Here is a 25,650-nt window from a genome sequence, read left to right as displayed (position 1 = left end):
CGCTGGTTCCACACCTGCATCTGAACTGGCATAACCGTATCATATGTGAGCTAATATCTCGTTTCAGATCCTCATAGAAGCAAAATCTGCTTCAAGGACAGAACTCTGATGATTGAGGTCACACAGGTCATTTATTACGTTTCTTAGGACCTTGGTCTATGTTTTATTTGTGTTTTTCTCCTCCTGTACCAAAAGACTACACAGTCAGTAGCTACTTTTCAAGGAATGATCTTTACTTGGAAATTGGGTTTATGAGTGCATTGGCTTTGTTTTATTACTCGAATGACTCCACAATGAATTCACATTTGTTTAATTGTGGATGACACAACTCGGCAATGCAAATTTTGAACAAAAGCAAACAGATGATATGAACAGTAAATATGTTTCATAAAAAACAGTAGTAAAATTTGACACAAAATTTGACATTCAAAATAAAATTTGGCATTGAAGATAAAACTGGAACTGAAAAAGGAAATATTGGCATTGAAACCCTCGTACTGGAAAAGCTGTACTGTATTCTACTATACTATAAAAATAGGCATTAAATATTATTTCATTTTATTTATTATTTATATTTATTAATTTAGCTGACACTTTTATCCAAAGTGACTTACAATTGCTATATATGTCAGAGGTCGCACGCCTCTGGAGCAACTAGGGGTTAAGTGTCTTGCTCAGGGACACATTGGTGTCTCACAGTGGATTTGAACCCAGGTCTCTCACACCAAAGGCATGAGTCTTATCCACTGCATACAGCATACTCTATTCATTTATCATTTACCAGACTTGATTGAATGATATAGTGCTGGAATCCTATACTGTATGTTACATTTGTGTATTGCATGTGGCAGCAACTGAAGATGAAAATATGGATTAAACAGATAAGACACAGTTTCCTCATGGACCTATGGTTGTAAAGTCATAGTCTGACCCAGTTATAATGATTTTGGTTATTTGCAGTTTTAAAGGTATGATAGGTAAGATTAAAAGTGGCTGTCAAAACACATGAAGACTATATGCAGCCTATATTCAAAAATGCACTTTTCGTTGAGCTGCACCACAATCATCCTCACAGAATTATTCACATCATCTCCAACATGATAGCCTATGCTAACTATGATAGGAATGTTCCATCAGTGCCACAAAATCACAACATGATAAATGATTGTTCAGTGATCAGTGTCTTATGTGTCTAAAGCTTTGTACAGATTTGTTTTCTTTGAATAGTGATTTCAGCAATGTAGCCTACGGTAAATGTTTCAGTGCTGGGGATTTTAACTTGTCGACAATGACAATGTTTCTTTTTTCCAGTTGGAATTTTATTTTCAATTCCACATTTTTATTTTATATGCCAAATTTTGAAGTCTGAACTAGGTCAGCCAACATAAAAAAAAAAATCCTGAGTGATTAACAAGGAAACATTTACTTTTAATTTCTTTTCTGTTCTTCTGAAGTTGACACATATGAGTAATTGACTGTTGACTAAGTGGATAAGTCATTGTGTTCAGAGGGCTGTTTCACAAATCCAAGATAGCGGATTAAGCCAGGATGCACTGATCACACTAGGTCAAGCCTAGCCTTTTCTGTTATCCTGGATTTCTAAATTCTGCTTTTGTGAAACAGCCATCTGGACACACACTTCAAACACACAGGTAAAAATAATATTATCATGAACTGCAGTACTTGAACAAATAACTCCTTCATTATACGAAGCCCCTCACATTGTCATCATAACAGTTTGTTAAGTTTGTTAAATTAAATGTCACGTCACACATTTTTGACTTGATTTGCTATCTATATCTATATCGTTTTGCAGTGTCAAAATACATTAACTACAGTAATAACATGGCATCAAGCATTTTAAAACATACTAGACCAGTTATCAAGGAAGTATTTTTCTTCTGAAGCCTCTGCGTATGACAGATTGTTATTGTTTAACTAGGGAGTTGACTTTTTCCGAGTATAATAATAACATAATATTAATTGATGTTTAATTTCTCATTGCAGCCTTTCAACCATTCAATATGTGAAGTATTTTTGTGGGAAATTCACTTAGTATTTTCTCATATTCTCTCCTCTTGCCATTGGATAGCATTTATGGCTCTGCTCTGGCGTGCTCCTTCATTACAGACATAACAAATGTCAAGCATGTGTACAAATACATACACCTTGCTGAACTCTTATCTCATGCAAATACTCTGGGACAATGTAACATTTTTCAATACCTTGTGTTGACTTTCAGCCTGCCAACCACCAAGATTAATTCCAGAGGCATTTCATGGCTGACACAAGTGACTGGATTCTGGGGGAAAAGTTTGCTGGTGTTAATATTGTACAAGGTCATTTTAAGATGCACTTTTAATTTCTGTTGTTGATGGATAACTTCATCCTCAGCTGCTAAGGTGATGATGCTTTTTTGGAGTAAAGAGCAAGAGCAACCTTTTAACATTGGTTACAGATGACCAAATGTTCTAAGTGGACCACAAAAAAAGTCATAAAAACCCATTTTTAACTGTTAATTATAGGAATTATATTTAAATAAGCAAGACTAAAAGTCTAGCCATGCCAACAGCTCAACAGGCTGGCAATACTAGCATGCTGATGATAAGCAGGTATAGTTTTGTAGCCATAAACCCAAGCAATTGACAAATTAAACAATTGACATGATAATGATAAAGTTCAAAAGTGAAGAATCTATCAAAATAGTCAGCTGACGACTGACATTGCCAACTCTACGGCCATGGAAGTAGCTTTATTTGACTAATATTGCCAATGGGTCATATTACAGCATCATTAAAACTCATTCCTCTTTTTTATTGCTGTTTGTTCCTGTTCACTAGCTATGTGCACACAACCCAATATGCAGCCTAGCTTTGAAGATAAGAATATCATGCATGTCACTCTCTCATATACTCTGTCAACAGACCTGTTACCCCAGGAAGAAGAAAAGGGCAACAGAACTGCAGACACAGATAGTGAAAACGCTCACTAACTAATTAACAGTTAGGCAGGCCTCCCACAGGGAACTATCTGCTGTGGTGTGTTCAACCAAAAAAAAAACTTTTTGACATTCAGCCAAGGGAATACGAAGCACTGTTTCACTGCCTTCAAAACATCTTGGTTACTTCATAAAAACTCACATTCCTCCTGATCACACCCATACTATTCTTGCTTTAACTTTTATGGCTCTTATCGATACTGACTCATGATGATGCAAAGAAAGGTTTCAGGGGAAATCAGCAGAACAGAAACTTTGGCCATATCATCATCACAGCGTCAAATAGAAAAAGCAGTCATTTATTAACTGAACAAAATGAATCATGCAGGTTTTGGGTGTATATGTGTGTTCCAAAGTACATAACATGCTAAAACATTTGCAGATTCATTGCAAGCAAAATACATGTGCACTGCAGGTTCTATTCTTTGGTGACAGGAAGGTGGCCCACTTCCTTTTTTGATTTAAGGAAGCAACTTAATTCCCCACAGAGATACTGAAATGGAAAGAAAAGAATATAAATCGTCCAAGCGCGACAAAGTTAAAGGTTAAATTTAGTCCAGTTGTGGCAGCACTCATGAAGGCTGTCTGATATTTGGTGGCTTCTTCTAATATTCGCTCACTTGCTTGCCTATATTTCTTTAACATTTCTTTAATGATAAGTTTCTTCGCCCTTTTTGTGTTTTGTATGTTTGCGCTTGATTTTTTTAGCTCTAAAGCACAATATGAATCTATAAATATACCACACTATATTATTTTCTTCTTGCTCTGTTAGTGTGTATAAATTTACTTTATTGCTGTATTGTTAATGAAATGTTGATGTTATATTCACATGGCTATAGAGGCGCCACTCCTAATAACTGTATAATTGGGTATATTGTACTCATGTATATTATCAGTTACCTTAATTTTCATGATGTGTCATAACAGATTATCTACAGCTGTGCTCACACCCTTACTTTTATCTGAGGATGAAGCACCATGTAGAACAAAAGAGGAATTACAAATGAAATAGTAGTACTTTCTGTCTTTCAGTTCAATTCACTCATGATGGTAGGCTCATTGAAAGTTGGAAAAGGCAACATTTAAAGATTGGCTTAATAATATAGACAGCATCTGCAATACCAGTGTGACTTTCAATAGTCTGGGTTGAAAGTATATAGTCGCTGGAAAAAAACTTGTGTACTAAAATTGAGACTCACTACAAATTCATAATATATGCCTTCACTTATTTGTTCCAGCGGTTTGTTTACATAACTTTACCCTAACCCTTTACATGATTACTAACATGTAGTGAATCAATTTTAAAGGAAATAATTAAAAGAAAAAATGAAGGGGGCGTCTGTATATGTGCTCTTCTAAACCTAGAAATGGGGGAAATGTATTTAACCGACCAATTCTTACATTATAAAGAATATTGTTTTTTTTAAAGTTTGCAACAGGAAAAGGCTTATTTGAAGATGAAGATTTAGTATTCATGTTGCATCCTGAAATACCAGCTCACAGATCAATGTTTTATGAAGTGTGATGTGATTTTATAGGCGTGAATCTAAGCCATCAAGTCCATTAAGCCCTTGGTCTTAAAAAAAAGAAAAAGAAAGAGTTGCTCTTTTATTCACGGGACAAGCTGTTGAATGAGCCTAGTGGGGTCGCACAACCTTCTGTAAAACAGGCCTGAATTAGAAACTAGCAAATTATTAGAAATTCAAGCCAAGATGAAGTTAAAGTCTGTGTTTTACAGGATGAGATCCCAAAATTATTAATAAAATGTAGCGACAAAGTCAGATAAGCACTAAAGCATATTTGAACTGAAGGCCCACAGCATCTCACTTCTAGAAGAACATCACCACCTAGTGGTGGGAATAAATATAACTCCATTAAGCTTCAGTAAGCCCCTTACAGCTACCAAACATTAATATGCAGAGTACATAATGTATGGCAACTCACATGCACTCATTAACAGTATCTGATAACCGATATATTTCATTTCAGTGTAAACATAAAAATGCACTACTGGATCAACATGTTTAACACTACTTTCCACATAAAGGTTGACAGTAACAAATGCTGTTAACAGTATTTTTATTGTTTTCTCCCTAATCAGTTTTAAATTCATTGGACAAGTACAGTCTTGTGAAACGCATCACAAGAACCTGAAAGAACATAAAAATGGAAGATATCAGCTACAAAATTTGGCGGTGACAAAAAAAAAAAAAGTTAAAGAAAGATTTAAGATAAAATTTATACAGGGGTCAGAATTCAGTAAAGTCAGATGTAGTGTTTTGTACATTTTTTGTAAACAATAAACATATTGAAACAGTATGACAAATCAGATCTGGAGGAGAGAGGAGGTCAAACTGAAGAGACTGAACACTGGTTGGCATGACACATTTACAGAAACCCTTAAGCAACAATGTCTTAATGGGTCACAAAAATGTCATGTACACAAATGTTTAAAAATAGTCCAGTCGAAACATTTGTTGTTGTTTTTTAGGTTTTTTTTTTTTTTTTTTTTACATACAACAGCATCTCTGCTACATACATCAAGCCTTCACTCCTTTGTCCCTGGTTTATTGTGATATGAGGTATATACGAGGCAAATTCTTGTTTATGCCTCAACCGTTCCAACATGGCAACATATTATTTAAGATATTACAGCATTGCTTTCACTATGCCATGTTATATGATTGCTTAAAACAACAGGCCATCAGGTCGCAAAACTGTTTAAAGACTCATTCAGCAGAGTGATATCATTTCTAGCACTCAAGGCCAGTTGAAGCTATGGAAGACAGCGCAATTATTGTTGTCTTTAGAAAAAAGTACAGCATAAATACATTTAAAAATCAGCAAGAAATTACATTTAACATTTACTAGACAATATCTTGCACCCGTGCTTCTCAGGAATAGGCACCCAATTGCTAACGGCTGCCAGCCAGCACATGTGAAAGATCTAAATGCATACAAATTTTTGGTCAGCCACATTTTTGCTCATACTGGATATGGCTGCCTCAGTAACAGCTGAAGAAATACTTGATCACGAACACATTTGTCATCAAATTCAATAGGAAAGCAAAGCTGCTAAGTTGGATCACAAGTCAAACAAGAAAAAAAAACTAGGGGTCTGAATTACATTTACATTATCCCGATTAAATGTTACTGTATTTCCCCCCCCTCCCTCTTCCCTCCCAAGCCCTTCCTAAAAGTAAGGAGAAAAAGAGAAAATGTTAAAATGAAAAATCCCACTTTCACATATCAACCCTGCCCAAACAACACGTCTCTGGCCAAAAAAGTCCACTGATGACATTTGAGCTTCCTTGATCCGACGGGGTACTTTACTCAGTGAGAGGCAACGGCTCAAAGTGCTAATTGGATTCTTATAAAGAAATAAGAGAACCAAATAAGAAGTGGAGGGCAAGAAAAGGGGAAGGCCATTCTATTGCTGTCAAACAGTAACCCCTATTGGCCAAATAAAAGCCCTAACATCACTTTTGTTCCCCAAAAATATTCCAAGGACAACATTTACCCCCCCTCAACCAGCCCTCATTCTTCCTCTACTTCAACTGGCAACTCCCCAGATTGATTAAATTTACATTAATATATATTCTTATAAATATCTATCTATATCTATATAGATATATATATATATATATAGATATAGATATGGCCCTTATTGAAGAAAACAAGTTTCACATTGACACGAAAGTACCATAATCTCTATGTAGCCAAGAACAAAGTGTTTTCAGTGCTCAAGTGAGCTGGCAGCAGTCTGTTTATGTCACACTCATTCAACAAGTAATAAAACATGAGAAAAAGAATCCTCTTTGAAATCGCACAACCTAAACTTCTGAAAAGAGTGCTCACGGCACTTCATAGGCTTTCCACTTTTTCCTGAGTAATACTTTCAACCTTGTAACAGACAATAACTTTGTTTTTCTTTTTTGCTATTTCAACTCTGGGCTATTCCCTGCCATCATGGTTATTTCCATTATTATTTTACAATTGTAAAGTTGATTGCTCAAACACCTCAGCTCATTGGAAAAGAAATACTTGTTGAAAAAGTACTTTCAGTTCATGATGAATGACCAGACCTAATGTCACTAATATGACAAGAATAAACAGTAAATACATATTTAACTTAAAAATAACAGTTAAAAAAAAAGTTGCATTTGCAGGAAGCCTTGCAGGCTTATTGTGGGGAGAGGCGTGGGCACAAAACAGAGCATCAGTATAATTAAAAGGAAGATGTCACTTAAAAAAAATTGTAATAACAATAATAATAATAAAATAGGAGCACTAAAAAATTAACAGAAGAACAACTTTAACGGCCGAGTGTTCTCTTCCTCTCAGGCTCTCATCTGTAGCTTTGGCTTGTTGTAGTTTTGGAACCTGTACTTACTGGCTCATTGACATCAGATAACAAACTACTATACCCTGAGAATTCAGACACAGGCGTCCGTATCCTGTGATCCACCTCCCCACTAGAATCAGTGCCGTAAGACAAGCCACGGCCGTCTGGCTTGAACTGAGAGCCAAAGGCCTGGGCAAAGTTTTCTATCTGGTAGGAAGGCTTCGAGGAGTCCAGAGAGGCCAGATCCTGCGAGGAGGCCAGAGGGTAGACCACCGTACCATTCTTAACTGGCGGGTGGTCCTTCTGGCTGCTAAGGTCAGATGGGCTGATCTGGTAGGAGGAAGGGGGAGTGGAGGAGTGCTGCTGCTTCTCCATCTGGTCGGTGAGCTCCTGAGAAGGGGTGAGCTGCTGGTGCGTGGAGGCCTCCAGGCTGCTCAGGTGGAAGCTGTGCTGTGGTGAGGAGCCTGTCAGCATCGCAAAGTGAGACTTTGGCATAGAGGAGGGCAGCGAAGGCGAGGCCACCGACTGGCCGAAACCACACTCCAGTGGGGCTGTAGTGTAGATGTTCTTGTCAGCATAGAGGGGATTTCCCGGGTGGGAACTGGTGAATGGTCCTGAGGCGGGAGGCCCGGGGCTCAGAGGGAAGCTGGCACTGTGGCTGGTGCGCTCCAAAGCCTGCAGCAGGAAGCGCGAGTACTCGTGCATCATTACAGTCTTGTCTCCAGATGGGCTGGGAGTGTCAGTGTGGTGGCCGATGTCAGCTGAGGCGGGGTTCAGCTCCACGTGGTGGTCACCGATATCAAAGTGAACGTCGTGGTGCGAGCCGTCAGGTTTTTGGGTGTAGTGGTCGAGGATGCTCTGTAGCACCTCATCTGGGATCCCCGACCTATCGAGACTCAGAGGTACGTCATTGTCCATCACACTGGAAACGACACCCTGAATGACCGACAGCTGGGAGGACATGTGACCAATGCCGACATCATACTCACTGGTAGTTCCTCCAACCACTCCTGGCCCTGATGAGTTTGCATTGTTTGCTGCTTGAAGGTAGCGTCTTTTCTTGAGGAACTGCATGGCGTCGTCATAGTTGCTGGTTGCGGGCCCTACTTTAACCCCGTTACCCTGTATGAGCCCAAGACCATCTATGCCCCCACTCTGTTCCAACGAGCCTGCTTTGGCCTGTCCCGCACCAGCTTTGTCCAGGCTCTTACGATTGGCCTTCTTGAATGCCATCTTTGGAGCTCGGCCGTGGTGGACCTGCTGCATGCTGGGCCCTGGCTCAGTAGAGGAAGATACTGTTTGATTCTCTATAGAGTATTCATGAATGCTGTAGCCTCCAGATACAGCCCCGTGAATGTGCGGTACCCTCATGCCGCCTCCATCCCCCTTCTTTTTCTTGCGCTCCCCTCCCTCTCCGGAGTTTTTAGACCTTCCTCTCTTTCTACCAGTACTCCCAGTATTTCCCTGAGTGATCCCATAGCTGCCATGTCCCATGTCTACACAATCCAACTCCATCATTCCAGGATCCAGCCCCTTCTTTATGGCTTCTCCACAGGTTCGCTTGTGCTTAAGCAGTCGGTCTGTCCTAGAAAAATACTGAAGGGAACAAACACCAAATGTTGTATTTAAAGCAAATAATAACAGTTATTTTAAAGTTCTTCATATAAAAGTTAGGGCTGGACAATATGACCTAAAATCAAAATTAATTAAAAACACAATTAATTGAATGTAACCTCGATTATGATTAAGGAACGATTATTTTGTTTTGTTGCCCTCATAGTTCTCTGACAAGGTTTGTACTGTAAAAATGCTCAAATATGAAAGATATATTTATTCACAAATGCCATAAACCGATTATCTAAATGTTAATTGATAATGCCAGACAGTCTGTGGCGAGCACATAACAGAGACGCATGTCCGCTGTTGAATGAACGACTGCCACTACAAAAGTTTCACATGATCCTTCATATCAATGCGCAAATAATGATATTCACTTGGCATGCTGTGCGAGCACGGCAACGCTCAATGCTCGGCTAGCATCCATTCGTCATTCTTCAACTGACATCTACGTGACAGGTGCTGTTATAAGAGCCGCGTAAATTAGGTCAGGGCATTCAATGTGTGTGCGTAGCGCGCGTGTGTGTGTGTGAGATCAGATGTGAGACAGCAAGTGGTAGAAAGTGACAGAGAAAGCGATCAAGTAAGTTGTCAGTGTTGTCCCTTAATCAAAGTCTGTCTGTTGGAAAGTGAAGGTGGTTAGCTGCAGCAAACGTCTCCCTTTGGCTTCAGACTCCGGTCTGGAAGCTGAGCAGGACTGGACAGGGTGGAGTCAGGTGACTACACATGCGGTAGTATGTTTTTAAAATGAAAGTACATAAACACACACAGTGGGGGGAAAAATTCATAGGAAATTACAGACATAGGAAAGTTTTGTCTGTTAGATGCTCTGAATTTCAGTTTCGATTACTTTTCGATTATTAGTCCAGCCCTATATAAAGTATCAAGTACCTGTTGGCAGGTCTCACATCTATACGGTTTTTCTCCACTGTGCGTCCTCTTGTGCCTCTCCATGTGGTACTTTTGAATGAAACGCATGTTACACTGGTCACAGCTGAACGGCTTCTCTCCTGACATAAAAAAAACAACACCACTCACAGTTAACTGACATTAGAAGCACACAATGACAGGTTGAAGAATCAGCCGTTCGGTGAAATGAATGGTTGTTGTCAATCACTCACCACTGTGGATTTTCTCGTGTCGCTGGAGAAGGTATTTCTGAATGAAACTCATGTTGCACTGATTGCATCTGAAAGGTCTTTCACCTGAAATGAAATCCCAGAGGTTAATACAGTTACAATGTTGTATCCCTCAGATAGTCAATACACCCACTTATTTGTACAGTAACACAAGCATCAGTACAACATAATGAAATCCAATGCAATGTTTACAAACTTATTTTGTTTATAAGGATTTTTTGAGGTTGTTTATAAGGATTTTTTGAGGTTGTGTGAATTTGTCTCCATGGTAACTCTTCAGGCCATAGTCAAACCTTGACTAAGCAGTATGTGTTGCATGGCCAGTGCAATGGATTACATTGGATTTCACACATGTTCAGGTCATTGTGTTCATCCCTTACTGACAAACTGCATTTTACTCTATAAGCATGTATGTTTATTATTTTCAAAGCCAAACATATCACGACCAGCTCCAGGTGATATTCCACTTTTAAACAAATTTTGACTGACTGTAGTGATTATAACATAGCAGCTAATCATTCTGAAGCTGGGGCCACACAACCTGCCTGATAGGGGTGAGGGAAATCGATACAGCATAGTATCGTGATATTTGCCATGGCAAAACTGTGTCGATATACGGACGCCAAGTATCGATATTTTATTATATAAATTGCAGATGGGAGTTTTAACTTTTTAGTGCTAGAATAATAAAAGCTATTGCTTTTTTTAGTCCACTAGAAAACTTAACAGGACTATATAGAGGACTGAAAAAGTGATATGAACAAACAGAGAAATGTATCTTTTTAGATAAACAGATGTTGACAAAGTTTATATATAGTAGTAAATTAAAATCATTAAAATCAAATCGAAACATAAATATCGTGATAATATCGTATCGTGGGGCCTCTGGTGATTCCCACCCCTACTGCCTGAGCGGTGCGTGTGCATCATGGAACCTCTTGCTTTTCATCTCAGCGCCCATGTTAACAAGGTAGACCAAAAAATAGGTGCGATCTGAGCGGTTCTTAGCAAAAATAGACAATTTATATAGAAAAGTATCAGCTGATAGTCATATGGACATCAGCAACACTACACTTTTCACTACTGTTTCCATGTCTATATCTGTAGATTTTCGCCATGGCAAAGAAAGGGAGCAGGACAAAGTCAGACAGTAAAAACATAAAACAACAATACAAAATACAGTCAAAACATTTACCCTTTTACCTATATACAAATGTAACAGTCACAAAATTAAACCAGTCAATTCAAACTTCGATAAGCAGTTAAAATACATCAATGTAATACCAGCTTATTCAAAAACTGTTACATTCATCTTTAAAACTTCTGTAATCAAGGATTTGAACTTCTTAAGAGGTACCAGTACCTCCAGTCGGAGGGTCCTTTACAAGGAGTTCCATGTTAATGGTGCACAGCCTGAGAAGGCAGTCTTTCCCAACACTGAAGTCACCCTGGGAACTTTAAAAAGCAGCAGCCTGCTGGACTGGGTATGATGACTACTGACCACAAAGCTGAGGAGGCTATTAATGTAATGTGTCATTTGCAAACAAGTGCCTCATAAAGAATATGTCACAAACATGAAAAAATCCCATTACAGAATCCCTTCATTTGTTAACAAGGCTTTTATTGTATTGTATCTATCAAAGGCAAACTCAAGTTAGAAAGATAGGGATAGCAGTAGTAGCAATGCTGTCTGTGTGGACACCACATTAAATAAAGAAACAAGAATGATTGTTGTTTTACTAAGCAACTGCAGAAAAACAAACACAACTAGAGCTACACATAATGACAATATAGAACAATATAATCTCCATTTATAACCTTTATGCTTGACTCAAACTGGAAACTCACAGTCCTTCAGAATTAATGTCTACCCAACACTCTGTGTGTCTGTGTCATTCATATATATATTTTCTTTTCTTTTTTTGTGCCGATGGTTCTGTTATAAAAAAAAAAATGCACACAGAGGAGAAAATATGAGCATCATGGTGGAAATATGCACGCTACAATACCTGTGTGAATGAGGACATGTCTGCGTAAGTGATAGGAGCTTCTGAACGATGCAGTGCAGTGCTCACAGATGTGAGGCTTGGTTCCCGGCGACAGGCTGCCTCCATCTGCATCCAGCATCATTGATTGCTGTAGAACAATAACAGAAACACAGGGGTCAGATTCAGTCAGCTGTCTTCTCTATCATCTGAATACATTTCTAAAGGATTATTTCATATTATTCATATTGGGTAGAATGCACACAAACAATAAGCACTATCCATGTTTTTAAAATAATTTATAATAGGTAAAAGTAGACAATACATACATGTATACATTTATTCTATGAATACAGTTCAAATACTAATGCATTACTCTCTAAAGGAAATGTATTAGTGTTTATTTTGAATATTATACATATAATATATACACATTTCTTTGTAATTGTTTATATGCACAAATTCTTCTTTGGTAAAGACTTTTAAATGGCAAAATATGGCTACATTCACAGACAAATATATGACAAACCTTTGCCTCGTTTCTCTTCTTTCTTGGTTTACCCTCCTGTCCATCACCATTTGACCTTCGGCCTTTCCTCCCAATGGGCTCCTTTCCTAACTGACTCGGCAGCTGTGAGGATGACAAAGGGAGTGGGAGAGGGCCATGAGAGCGAGCCATGACAAGGACATTACTTGACTGAAGGTTAAGAGCCTTCAGTCTAAAACATCATGTAAACAAGTCAATATTTGTTGTTCAAGCAAAAAAAAAAACCAACTAAACTCTTGGGAAAATGTCTAGTGATTGTCTGTTGGAAACTCATTGTGCAAGATGCGGTTCTAGTGGGCGAAGTAACAATGCCTTAAATTTATGGCCCCTCAATGAACAAGCAGCCTGTAATTCACAGCGAGATCCTTTCATCTGTTATTCTAAACAAAGAAATAGACAAACTGCACACCTCACATGCCAAACTAAACATTATAAATGATTCCTCTTCACTAAACTTCATCACAAACATGCTGTATGGGCTAGTAATTCTAAAAGGAAGAAAATTGGTTCCTGATTCCTCTCTTTCTGTTTTCCACCCCACACTGCCTTCTCTTTCTCAGTTAACATGCTGCACCTCAGTGCCATATGGAGACTGACAGGGTTAATGTGGGCGCACCTGCTGTTCTCAAAATCAGCCCAATTTTTTTTTTAGCATCAAGTGGCTAAAAAGTCGTGCGAGCCTGACAGAAAAATGGAAATGTGTGGTGTTCAAAGGTTCCTCGTGTTGTGCTAAAATAAAATCCTTAACATGAAATTGTCTTGGAGTAGACAATCTGGCACAGATTGCACACACATAATTCATTCTGTTTTTTCAACAAACCTGCACCCTGAACCTTCGTGAACTCTGATGCCTAGCTATTGTTAGAAATGTGTGCTTGTGAGTATTTCTATTTGAATGAGCACAAAAGACATCTGAAATGAAGTGCAAGCTCAAACAAGACAGCTGTGTCCTTGCCATGACGTTTTCATTCACGCTGAGGCTGGATGACATCACCCTTCTACCCAGAAAATGAAACAGAGGAAAGGAGGGAGGGGTGCTCTTTTATATTTTGCATCTCAAGCAGTCAGTAGATTTATGTCACCATAAACAGCTTCACACAAGCCCCTCCCCTGCACCCATCCTCCCTCTCAAGCTTTTCAAATATGAGCTGCATGACAACACAGCCTGCGATGGACTGGCGACCTGTCCAGGGTGTACCCCGTCTTTTGGCCGATGTCAGCTGGGATTGGCTCCAGCCCCCCGTGACCCTGTACGCAGGATAAGCGGTTCACGATGGATGGATGACAACACAGCAGGGCGCTTTTTGGGGGGACAAACTAACCAGAAAAGCGTTTCAAATTAAATACTTTGTGTGTATATTGCCCATGTTTTAATCTACACTGTCCATGTCAACAAACACAAAAACTGTAACTAATCACACAATAATGCACAAAAAGGAACACCATCATATTTCCCCCCTTACAAGCAGTGTTATTAAATTATGATTCCAACAACAATCGTAGATAGAAACCTGCACATACTGCACTCTAGAAATGGTGCATTGCATAGATAAATTGTTGACAACGCAGTTATCTGTGTTAGTAGAAATGAACTAAATGAGGAGCTGCTGGGGGCCTGGGAGAGAGTATCTTATGAAATCCTTACTTTCATAAGAACTTTAAATAGAATATCTGAGTTAAGATTTTAGGAGGCTGGAGGGCAAAAGGGACGGTGGGAAATATGACCTTAAGTGTTGATATACTACTGTCTATTTGTCATGTAATTATCTTTACCGAAAACAATGTGTTAGAACTAAAGCATAAAATATTTTAAAAATACTACATAAAAACACCATAGAGATGATATTATTATGTTTTTTATAAGCAAAAATATAATTGATTTAATGAGTAATTTATGACCATGCCAGCATTGAGGCAGGTACTCCTAGAGAAAACCTGAGCTACAATACTAACAGCATTTCATTTGTAAACTGGATTAGGGTTGCAACTAATCATTTTCATTATTAATTTATCTGATTATTTTCTTCATTAATTGATTATTTGTTTGGTCTATAAATACCAGAAAATTGTAAAAAAAAATAAATAAATAAATAAAAAGGTCTTATTAGTTGAAACCAACAGTGAAACCCCCCAAAATATTCAGTTTACAATTATATAAAACAGAGAGAAGCAGCAGCCAGATTATCTGGTGTCTTTGTGTGAAAATGAACTTAAAACAATTAATCAATTATACTTGATTAATAGGGGCACAAGCATTTATTCAGAAATTAATTAACTCCCCCCCACGTTCTCCTTTCCTATCAGTGGTACTCACGCTGCCCATGTTGGGGTCATGTCCCAGCATGCTCTGGTTGTTACTGACTGTCACCTCCAGCAGCTCTGTGCTCTTCCCCAGCCCTCCGGGGTAAACCGGCAGGCGATAATCGTGCTCCGACAGCTTCTCCTGCTTGATACCCATGGCGTGAACATAGTCTCCCATCCCTGCGCACCCCATGCGGCCACCCTGGGTGCCCATGCTGCAGTCAGGCGAGTCTCGCTCCTTTTTCATGATCATGTCTTGAGGTGGAAGGTCCTGCATGACGGAGTGGGCAGCCAGCCGGGTGAAGCTGGTCACCGGGGGGAGGTGGCTGAACATAATCATGCCAGGGCCGAAATTAGAGTCCATGCTCCCGTTGGAGCGCAGGAATTCATTGCCTAGTTTGTCTTGAATGATGTTCATGATGGATTCCGGTGGGCAGGAAAACTAAGGGGTGGCAATCAGTGTCATCCTGTGAGGAAAAAAACAGCAGCAGTCAATGTTAAAACATAGTGTTTTAAGGATCAAGCGTGAGAATGACATATTGATTGTTAGTTATAAACACACAAACAATAGCCAAAAGACAATAATTATAGAGCCAGTTAAGTTCAGTCTCCAGGAATCAGTGTCACGGCCTCTGATCTCACAACCAGGCGCTTAGTCGGATTAAAACCGACGGTTTGTGGGTCAACAAAAGGGCTACAACCTGACACAATGACAAGAGGAAACAACCAAAACAATGGCGCTACACTGTACAAAGTTCTCTCTGGGTGATCACAGTGTGTATACGTACAGTATTTTACAGGGTAAACAGGGCACTGCGGCTGCAATGCTAGACACAACATGAGATGAGGAATGAGAGGATTGGATTGTGTGTTAATCTGTTTGATGGGCCTGTCTGACCCAGTCATCCTATTTGCATGAGCTTATCTGCCAATGAGAGTGCACACAGACTGCATTAGGAAGACTCCTGGCATAATTATGTGGCTGCTGCATAAACAAATCTTGTGTATATTTCGTAATAACTCTGAGCATGATATTTTAAAGCGCTTTGGTGTTGATTGATCACAGTTTCAGAAGGTTACCAAATATTGGGAGGTGTCTCTTTAAAGTATAATTTCACGTTTGTTTGTTTTTTTAAAATTAAAGTTGCATTAAAATGTATTTTACATCATAATGATGTGCTCTAAAATAATTTTTGACCACTGCGTGAACGACCAATTCAGTTAATGAGCGCTATCTGACTGCTGCCAAATGCCTTCAGCTCTGATGGGGCCGTTAGCAACAATAACCTATTCAGCTAGCACAAAGCCAACTTTGAAAAAACGAAACAAGACTTCAGTCACTCGGACTAACTTCAGCTTTCTTAAATGTGTTTTAAGTAGAAAAACGGTATGTTGAATGGATCCCGTGGTCTGCGTACATTTATGAAGACTACAAAGCTTGTTAGCTATGCAATTAGCAACCTAGCTAACCATTTGGCTAACCAGTCTACTTGCGGGGCCCTTCTTTGTGATGCAGGATCAGGCAATAATTAATATGGCCATGCAATAACAGCAGCAGACCTGCGCTGATGAACACCAAAGCCGTGCAAATGTGAACAAGAAAACCAGCTAAAAGCATTGGGGGGGGGGGGGGGGGGGGGGGGGGAGTCGGTGCCTTTTAGACACGTAAACAAAGTTAGTTTTGTACTTTTTAAAGTTGAAATTTAAGAATTTAGTGGAAGATATCACTGCACATTAGCATTAACGTTACACGGGACACACACAACATCTGCGAGCTGGAGAAGTGATCAAGGACGAATGCTGCTTTGCACCCGAAAAAAAACAAAAGAAACAACGTGCGTTAACGTTATCTTACATCGTCTGTACTTATTCTTCGCTGTTTTCTCCAAGTCGGTGGCTTCGTTTCCTGGATCGTGAACAGACTGAACGTGATGCAGCGACAACACAAGCATGACCCATAACAAACGGGCCATACGACCAAACTCCAGCGAACAATGATGCTCGTCCGATTAGCCGAGACAGCTAACAGCAGCTAACTAGCGGTAACGTAACGTTGGAGCGCTGCGCTTTGTTGTCTGTCCCGTAAGAGGAGTTGTAACTACTGCAGCAACCGACTCTGCACCAAAAGTTGGATTTTCTGAATTTCCCTTACCGGTGCAGGACCATGACCCGCTGCTTTGGCTCCCGTAGTTCACCCTCAGCTGTCCGTTTCAGTATCTAAAGCCAAAACATTGTTCTCCCGCAGCTGCTGGGTTCTTCCATCTTGCCTCGGCGCAGAGGATTCTGGGTCCCGCAGGCGGACGCGTCCTGCAAAGACACGCAATAATTAAAATAACGTATATTATTATTATAATGAATGAGATACGATTTATAGTATTCTTCCTATCATTTTGACTGAAAATTTAAAATCTATTCAGCAATCCTAGAAGCATATATTTATTTATAATAAAAAAATATATAAATAAGAATCAGATTCTGGTTTATTGCCAAGTAGACTTTTACATACAAGGAATTTGCCTTGGCATTTTTAACAATTTTAACAATAAACATAGCATGAGAAAATAAAAATAGCATACCGCATAGGTCATAGAATCCTAATAGAAATTAAAATATCAATCAATTGCAGAATCATGCAGTATTGGTCCCAATAGACAAACACATACAAGTTCTAGGGTAGGCTATTATAAAGTGACTAAAGGTGGGTTTTCAGTTTTGATATATACAATTTATGTAAAAACTTTCTTACATGGTAATTATGGCATTCTGTGCTTTCTTTTAGTGTTAAGTTTAGCATATATATGCATTCTGTGCTTTCTTTTAGTGTTAAGTTTAGCATATATATGCTAAACTTAACACTAAAAGAAAGCACAGAATGCCATAATTACCATGTCTATCTATTATATGTATACATGGTCATTGTGGCTTTCTATATTGCCCATGTTTTAATCTACACTGTCCATGTCAACAAACACAAAAACTGTAACTAATCACACAATAATGCACAAAAAGGAACACCATCATATTTCCCCCCTTACAAGAAGTGTTATTAAATTATGATTCCAACAACAATCGTAGATAGAAACCTGCACATACTGCACTCTAGAAATGGTGCATTGCATAGATAAATTGTTGACAACGCAGTTATCTGTGTTAGTAGAAATGAACTAAATGAGGAGCTGCTGGGGGCCTGGGAGAGAGTATCTTATGAAATCCTTACTTTCATAAGAACTTTAAATAGAATATCTGAGTTAAGATTTTAGGAGGCTGGAGGGCAAAAGGGATGGTGGGAAATATGACCTTAAGTGTTGATATACTACTGTCTATTTGTCATGTAATTATCTTTACCGAAAACAATGTGTTAGAACTAAAGCATAAAATATTTTAAAAATACTACATTAAACTCCATAGAGATGATAATATTATGTTTTTTATAAGCAAAAATATAATTGATTTAATGAGTAATTTATGACCATGCCAGCATTGAGGCAGGTACTCCTAGAGAAAAACCTGAGCTACAATACTAACAGCATTTCATTTGTAAACTGGATTAGGGTTAACACTAAAAGAAAGCACAGAATGCCATAATTACCATGTCTATCTATTATATGTATACATGGTCATTGTGGCTTTCTGTGCTTTATTTTAGTGTTAAGTTTAGTGATGTTATCTAGGAGTCATTTCTGTGTTTAATGAAAGGAGTGTGGGGAAACCCAACCTTGAATGGTAGTAGTAACTAAATATTCCTAAAATTCAAATGGCTGAAGCTGATAGTTCAAGCTACCAGAATAACACAGCAAGTCTCTGACAAGCCATTCAGATGATCATGACAGATGTATTTAGAAGTGAAGCTCTTAGATCTGCTGGATGAATGACTATGTATACATCTAAAAGCACATCAGAGTCAGGCCTCACACCCCCACTCCTAATTGCCTTTGCTAATGAACCTATTAATTCAGAAAGCAGAGCATAATTGAAATGCAGACAGTAGAGTAATGAAAAAAGGTCAGTGAGTGCATTTTTGATGTCTCTGCTCTTTTCATATATACATGATGATGACCCACACAGCTGACAGTGAGATCTTTGAAATCGCTCTCATCTTGAAGTGCTTAAATATGTATGATGGCATGATGAAGATTGCCTGATAAACTGAGTCTGGATGAAAATCAGTGATTAAATTTGAGAACATGGATGTAGTTTCAGAAAAATAAAGTTCAGCATCTTACAATCTGAATGTAACCAAGAAACAGATATAATCAGGTAATGTTTTGGTTTATATAGCATATTTATGGAACACCCGGTATAATAACAATGCCCACTTTATAAACAAATGTATTCGTGAATAAGAGAAATTATAATCTTGGTTGTTTGCATGCTTCAAGGTCATTTAGGACACTAGGTTAAGTCCTATTTTTTTTTAGCCTATCCGGAGGGACTACAATTAAAAAACTACTAATATATGATGGGATTTTAAAGGCATATTTCAGCATTTTTAGTCTTAACATATGTACAGGTTTGACTACTCTTAGGCAAAACACTTACAAAACACAATTGATTAAACAAATAATTAAAACATTTTAGAGAGTGTGTGAACTTGACCTCTGTGTTTCTAACATCCTGGTTACAGCCATGCATGGCTTATAAAAGTAAATAAAGATGTTTGTGTTAGCAAGTTGTTAGCGAACAAGTTAGCAAACAGTTCCCTATAAGCATTTATTTATTTGGCCAGTGTTTCTGTCCACTTAGTGAATGTTAATCAATATTCACACTGTAGCGTGTTTTTATTCTCCACCATCTTCTGAGGGAAAGAAATTGGCTTTTTTAGCTGCTAAATGCTAGTTGCTAACTTTATCCATCTGCCGCATGATCTGCCATTACAGTTGTTTCTTTTTAGAGCTTTTAACTGAAAACACCTTCCTGCTGTGACTGTAAATGACACTAGGAGAGCGGTGAGAATGAACCAAAACAACATCACCGAGGGCCAAGAGAGGACATGTGGAATCTTATATGTCAATCAGAGGTAAGGTCAGAAAATTTTACTGTATGGCTCAACTTTCCATCAGTCCCTACTATCAGGGGAGTGTTAGTGTTGTTGAGTGTGATTGAGTGTTAGGGACATTAAGGTCAGAGACATCACGACTCCTGCACTTTGAGTCATGTTATATGCCCTGCACTTTGAGTCATGTTATATGCCCCAGACTCCCCATTGAATTTAGTAATCTGCTCTCATTGTGGAGGGGACAGAGGAGTGAGCGTCTCTGTACCTGCACACATCACAGCCATGAAGGATGATGCAAAACAAGGAAAAACATTTTCTGGAATCTGTGGTAATTTGTGTATCATATGACACAGATGGTTATCAACTCCTCATTAATAATTTATGCCTGCACAGCATGTCTTTGTTCTCTCTCCCTCCTCCCAACTGAATCCATCCCAACCTCACACACACATACACAACAAATAATTTGGATGTCGAATTTCCTTCCCCATCTAAAAATGGAACCCAAGAAAATTGTGAACACGAGAGCCAGGGTTTGGTGATTGCCCATGTTGTGTTGATTTGGATTCCTCTCCCTGAGAAAGCCTGATGCCTACACATAACAGATGGCGATCCTGGCCGTCTACAGTCTAATCCTCAATTGTTAGGAGGATCACAGCCGTATTATGAGTTCCCTCTGTTGTTGTCAGTCATTAGAAACATGTGCAGTGGTGAGACTTGTATTATGGGGAAAAAAATACAATAATAACATAAGGATGATTCTATTTGATTTGATTGTTGATATTCGATGGCATATGCTACAAATCAGAATCCCAGTCAATATTCCACCCAGTTAATTAGGTCTTAGACTGGGTTGGTGGGGGAGTTACAACATTATAGCCTCCTATATAGCATACACTGCTAACACTTGATTTGTGGTCACGGTCATACTCCAACAAATTAAAGTCTGTCATCATATAGTGTCACCTTTTATAACTAAATTTAAAGATTTGGTAAGACATTTGTAAGACACAGTAGGCTATGTACTGTAGTAGAAAATGAAATAAAAACCTGTGCAAAAAACCTCTCATTTAAAGAATAGTTCAACATTTTGGAATAAATATGCTTATTTGTTTTCTTGCTGAGAGTTAGATAAGCTGATCAATACCACTCGCATGTCTACACCACTGGTTAGCTTAGCTTATTGTGTAGCATATTAGCATAGTTGTCTTTTTGTTTTGTCCAGTTAGTTAGTTTGTCCAGCAATGGCTAACCTAGCAATTATGAGTGCTTGAAACTTGTTCTATTGACATCCTTACTCTGCCAACAGGGATCTATTGCTTTTTCACTTTCTCTCTTTCACATTAATAATAATGAGGAAATGTTGTTGTTTAATGGGTTAGTAAAATGTGCACTAACAACATATTTTATTTGTTTTCTGACAGTTTATTTCATCTGCATGTAGTGATTACAGCATTATTAAATTTTTGTATGGTTATTTTTAGGCACACATGGTTAAGGTCAGGTTAAGATCAGAAATGTTTCGCACTGAACTGAGATACAATGGGTTTATTAAGATTTAACTGAAACTATGATCTTTCTCTAACCTTAACCAAAGTTCTTTTGTTAGCTTAACTTGAGTCTGGTTACCCCAGTTTCTGGTGTATAAGTCCTGCGCTTATTGTATGCACAATGTGCTTCATTCACTCAAAAAAAGAACATAATCCAGGCAGCAATTATGTTTGTCACCACAACATCAGTGGGAAAACAGTTTAGTACTACAGAAACACAAATACTAGGAGATAGGGTTGGGTTATTTAACCACATATGAATTGGGTAAATGTAAGTTATTTTAAATTCTCACTGGTTGAATTGAAATACATCAGTCAGTATGTGACGTACAGTGTTTTTTTTCATATGTAGATCAGGATGTAGGTCAGGAGCAGGTTGACTGCAATGATTTAAACTTGTCTCAAAGCCTAAAATCTAGCAGCTCATTTCAACAGTGCAAATAACAGTGGGAGCGCAGCTTGAACCCATATTTCAATGCAACCCCTGCATAGTCTTTTCTCTTATTTAATGAAAATATCTTTCTTAGGAGCATACTTGAATTATTTGTTGTTGTCATTTTTGTTTACAGCTCCTTGCTGTTTGTTTGTTTTAATATTAAATAGTCACAAAATGCTGCACTTAGATTCTTTATTTATCCCGAGGGAAATTCAAGTATCCAGTAGCATGCTAAATATACATACAATAAACATACATTAAATCTATATTAAAATATAATAAAAATAACTTGTAACACAGTAGCCACAGTTAACAGTGCAAAACAGCAAAGTGCAAATGGAGTGCAGATGGAAGTGAACAGTACAGGTGGAGGTAGAAATTGTTCTTTTGTCTGTTGTCCTCCCTGCCATGACTAGGAGCTGTTGTACAGTCTGATGGCCAGGGGGATGAAAGAGTTTTTAAGTCTGTTGGTGGAGCTGGGCTGGGACAGCAGTCTGTCACTGAACACACTCCTCTGCCCGATGAAGGTGTTGTGCAGAGGGTGGTGGGCGTTGTCCAGTATGGACAGTAGTTTGTCCAGGGTCCTTCTTTCTGCCACTGTCACTAGAGAGTCCAGCTCTGAGCCCACCACTGAGCCAGCTCTCCTTACCAGTCTGTCCAGTTGACCGGCATCTCTCTTCTTGCTGCTTCCTCCCCAGCAAACTACAGCATAAAAGAGGACGCTGGCCACCACAGACTGGTAAAACATCTGCAGCAGGTTTTGAAGGACCCCAGCCTTCTCAGGAAGTACAGACGGCTCTGCCTTTTCCTGTGGAGATTATCCATATTTGCTGTCCAGTCCAGATTGTCATCCAGCTGCAGCCCCAGATATTTGTAAATCCTGACCACCTCCACATCAACCCCCTCGATGGACACAGCTGGAGATGTAGTTTCTTCCTTCTGAAGTCCACCACCATCTCTTTGGTTTTGGAGGTGCTCAGCTGCAGATGGTTGGTCCCGCACCACCTCATGAAGTCCTCTACCAGGCTCCTGTACTCCCCCCCTCCTGTCCATCCTTGATAAAGCCAACTATTACAGTATCATCTGAGTATTTCTGCATGTGGCAGAGCCCGGTGTTATACTGGAAGTCAGATGTGTACAAGGTTGTTATGTCCTCACGTGGCTCAAGCCGAGAGGTGGAGAGAGGAGTAACAACTATAAATGAAAACTGGGTCGAAAGAAACAGGAAACAGATTATGTGTAAACAAACAGATATTTATTAACATACATATCTTAAAGAGGAACAAAAGAGACACAGACAAAGAACTAGACTACGTAAAAAAAGGGGGTGATATAGCTTTTAACCAAAACACAAAACTAGCAACTTAAATTAAAAACATATTTAACGCCCTTCCAAGGGAGTATGCTAGCCCACAGCTCCGCTAGCCCCAAGCACACAGCTCCACGCAGCTCCACTCCTGCTGCACCCAAGCACACAGCTCCACTCCTGCTGCACCCAAGCACCGCCAGCTGACCCACTGGTCAGCAGCCACCTAGGCTGGCCCCTACAGGACCAGCCTCACACACTGGCCTCTCAAGACCAGCCACATAGTCCACCTGGTGCAGTCTCCTTGCTCTCTTATCCTCCAGGTACTGATTGGGGGATCAGATGCAGCTGCTGCTCATTACTAATTGCAGCTGCGAGGCTGGAGGGGGAAGGGCAGTACCTGAAGAACTACAAGAGAAAGACGCACCAAAACAAAAACACAAGACCCACAGCTCTAGGGCCATAACACTCCCCCACCTAAGAACAAACTCATAGCTTGTATAACCAAAATAGGCTTCCCACACATGGCTCACAGAAACACACTGCATTTAAGTCTACGCCCGAAAGATGCATTTGAGAAAATATGAACGGGGTACCTTACCAAACCAACAGCTTGACAGCCACTGCCCACAGTCAGCAGACAGACACCCCCAAAAGACTACATGCCCCTATGGCCCACTAACAACCGGATTGGGAGATAAGGCCTCAGGTATGACTCGACAAACCCACTAACAGTTGTTCAATGCGGCAACACACTTGTCACCGAGGGGTTATAGTCCTGCTCACTGGTGTGCCTCACATGTTAGAGTTGGATTAGCCAAAAACACAACCAAAATCAAAGGCTGCCATCTTCACAAAAGGTCAACCAAAACACAACACAGCTTAAGCAGAACCTATTTAAAAAGTACAAGTTATCTCTTCCAGTGAAAAAAATGGTAAGCCCCAATGTCAGACATCACAAACTCAGGTATCACTAGTTCAACCAAACTCCTCCTCAGATCCTGCCTAACCCAGTCTTAACCTACCTGTCTTCTGAAGCATGCCGGGCATGAGGCGACATTTAAAGGCAAAACATCAGCGGCTAGAACCCTGATATGCCTATCCCCTTCGGAGAACTTCCTCTCCACCCAGGATTTGCTCCAAAAATAAAAAAGGCAAAATAAGAAATGAGTGTCTGATGGAAAGGCGGTTTACCCAGCTGGACACTCCTAACCTATCTGAGGAAGCTGTTAACACCTAGGCCAGACAATGTAACACCCCGTCTAAAGTACTCATCCTGTTAGCCACAAGAGATAATACCAAGGTAACCACTAACACAACAAATCCTCCACCGCTTCTCTTAGATCCCGGACGAGGCCCCAAATATGTTACGTCCTTACGTGGCTCAAGCCCAGAGGTGGAGAGAGGAGTAACAAATATAAATGAAAACCCGGTCTAAATAAACAGGAAACAGAATATGTGCAAACGAATAGATATTTATTAACATACATATCTTACAGAGGAACAGAAGAGACACAGACAAAGAACTAGACTACTTAACAAAAAGGTGGTGATATAGTTTTTAACTAAAACACAAAACTAGCAACTTAAATTAAAAACACATTTAACGCTGAAGAGGACGGGAGAGAGCACGGTCCCCTGTGGTGCTCCTGTGATACATGAAAACAGTCTCTTTCTCTATATTCAGCTATCTGTAATGCAAATGTTACTTTCAGATTGATGTTTTAATACAGCATTTAGATTGCTTTCCAAAATAAATATTACATCAGTCTGATTTTGTTGTTTGATGTCAGTTTTATCACCTGCAGCTGGGATGGTAGATTTTCAGGTCTGTTTTTCAATATAATTGAAAGGTGATACACCAGATAATTAAATGACTTGATGAATCTGATTTTACTTACTAGATCTCAGGGAAATACCCAAAGATCTACTGATAATTATACTACTTTGCCATCATCTACTGCTGTTTCTCTGGGAGCCATCCTCCCCTTTTCCTTTATGACCTGAAGATATTGCAAGGATTGTGTTTTGTGTGTGAGAGCATTTGAGCTGCTTTTGTCTGGTTGTAAGCTAATGTCTGTAAATACAATTGTATTGTATAATTTCCCTGACATTTTAATTTAATTTAAATTATTTTTTTGCTATGTCTTTCCATGATTTAACATTATTTACACAACACAAAATGAGACCCTAACAGGTGTTTTTATTATTACATCTCTTCATGATGCAATACATTTCAACAGCAGCACAAACTACATTCTCCAAAATGATCACAGAGTTAAATCAAGATGTCTGTGAAGGTTCTCAGTCATCCAGGTCATAGTTATCCAACGAAGGTTGAGGTCAAGGACAAACTCAGCTATTTAACCTCTGTGGGATCGCTTGCTAGGATCGTCGATACCGCTGGTTCGTTAGTGCTCCTGGCTGTGG

At 39.3% G+C, this 25,650-nt stretch overlaps 1 protein-coding gene across 2 annotated transcripts; it reads right to left on the bottom strand.

Annotated features, from left to right (window-relative positions):
• Nucleotides 1-5,060: 5,060 nt before the first annotated feature.
• Nucleotides 5,061-17,236, bottom strand: znf281a (zinc finger protein 281a). Of its 2 annotated transcripts, none has more exons than XM_038705338.1 (7): nucleotides 17,085-17,236; nucleotides 14,946-15,399; nucleotides 12,614-12,715; nucleotides 12,109-12,235; nucleotides 10,082-10,165; nucleotides 9,852-9,970; nucleotides 5,061-8,939 (listed from the first exon to the last, which is right to left on the bottom strand). In XM_038705338.1, exons 2-7 carry the CDS (start codon nucleotides 15,348-15,350, stop codon nucleotides 7,347-7,349), a joined length of 2,430 nt encoding a protein of 809 aa, XP_038561266.1. In that variant the 5' UTR covers nucleotides 15,351-15,399; nucleotides 17,085-17,236; the 3' UTR covers nucleotides 5,061-7,346. The 2 variants fall into 2 exon arrangements, with proteins under 2 accessions (XP_038561266.1, XP_038561274.1); XM_038705346.1 differs by lacking the exon at nucleotides 17,085-17,236 and adding an exon at nucleotides 16,788-17,004 and having other exon boundaries at nucleotides 7,347-8,939.
• Nucleotides 17,237-25,650: the final 8,414 nt, after the last annotated feature.

Source organism: Micropterus salmoides, unplaced genomic scaffold (genome assembly GCF_014851395.1).
Source record: "Micropterus salmoides isolate LMB-PRFRI ecotype aquatic unplaced genomic scaffold, ASM1485139v1 Ms_hic_scaffold_10, whole genome shotgun sequence".
NCBI classification, from domain to species: domain Eukaryota; kingdom Metazoa; phylum Chordata; class Actinopteri; order Centrarchiformes; family Centrarchidae; genus Micropterus; species Micropterus salmoides.
The sequence above is the reverse complement of the archived record's forward strand: the minus strand, read 5'-3'. Positions and strand labels throughout refer to the sequence as shown.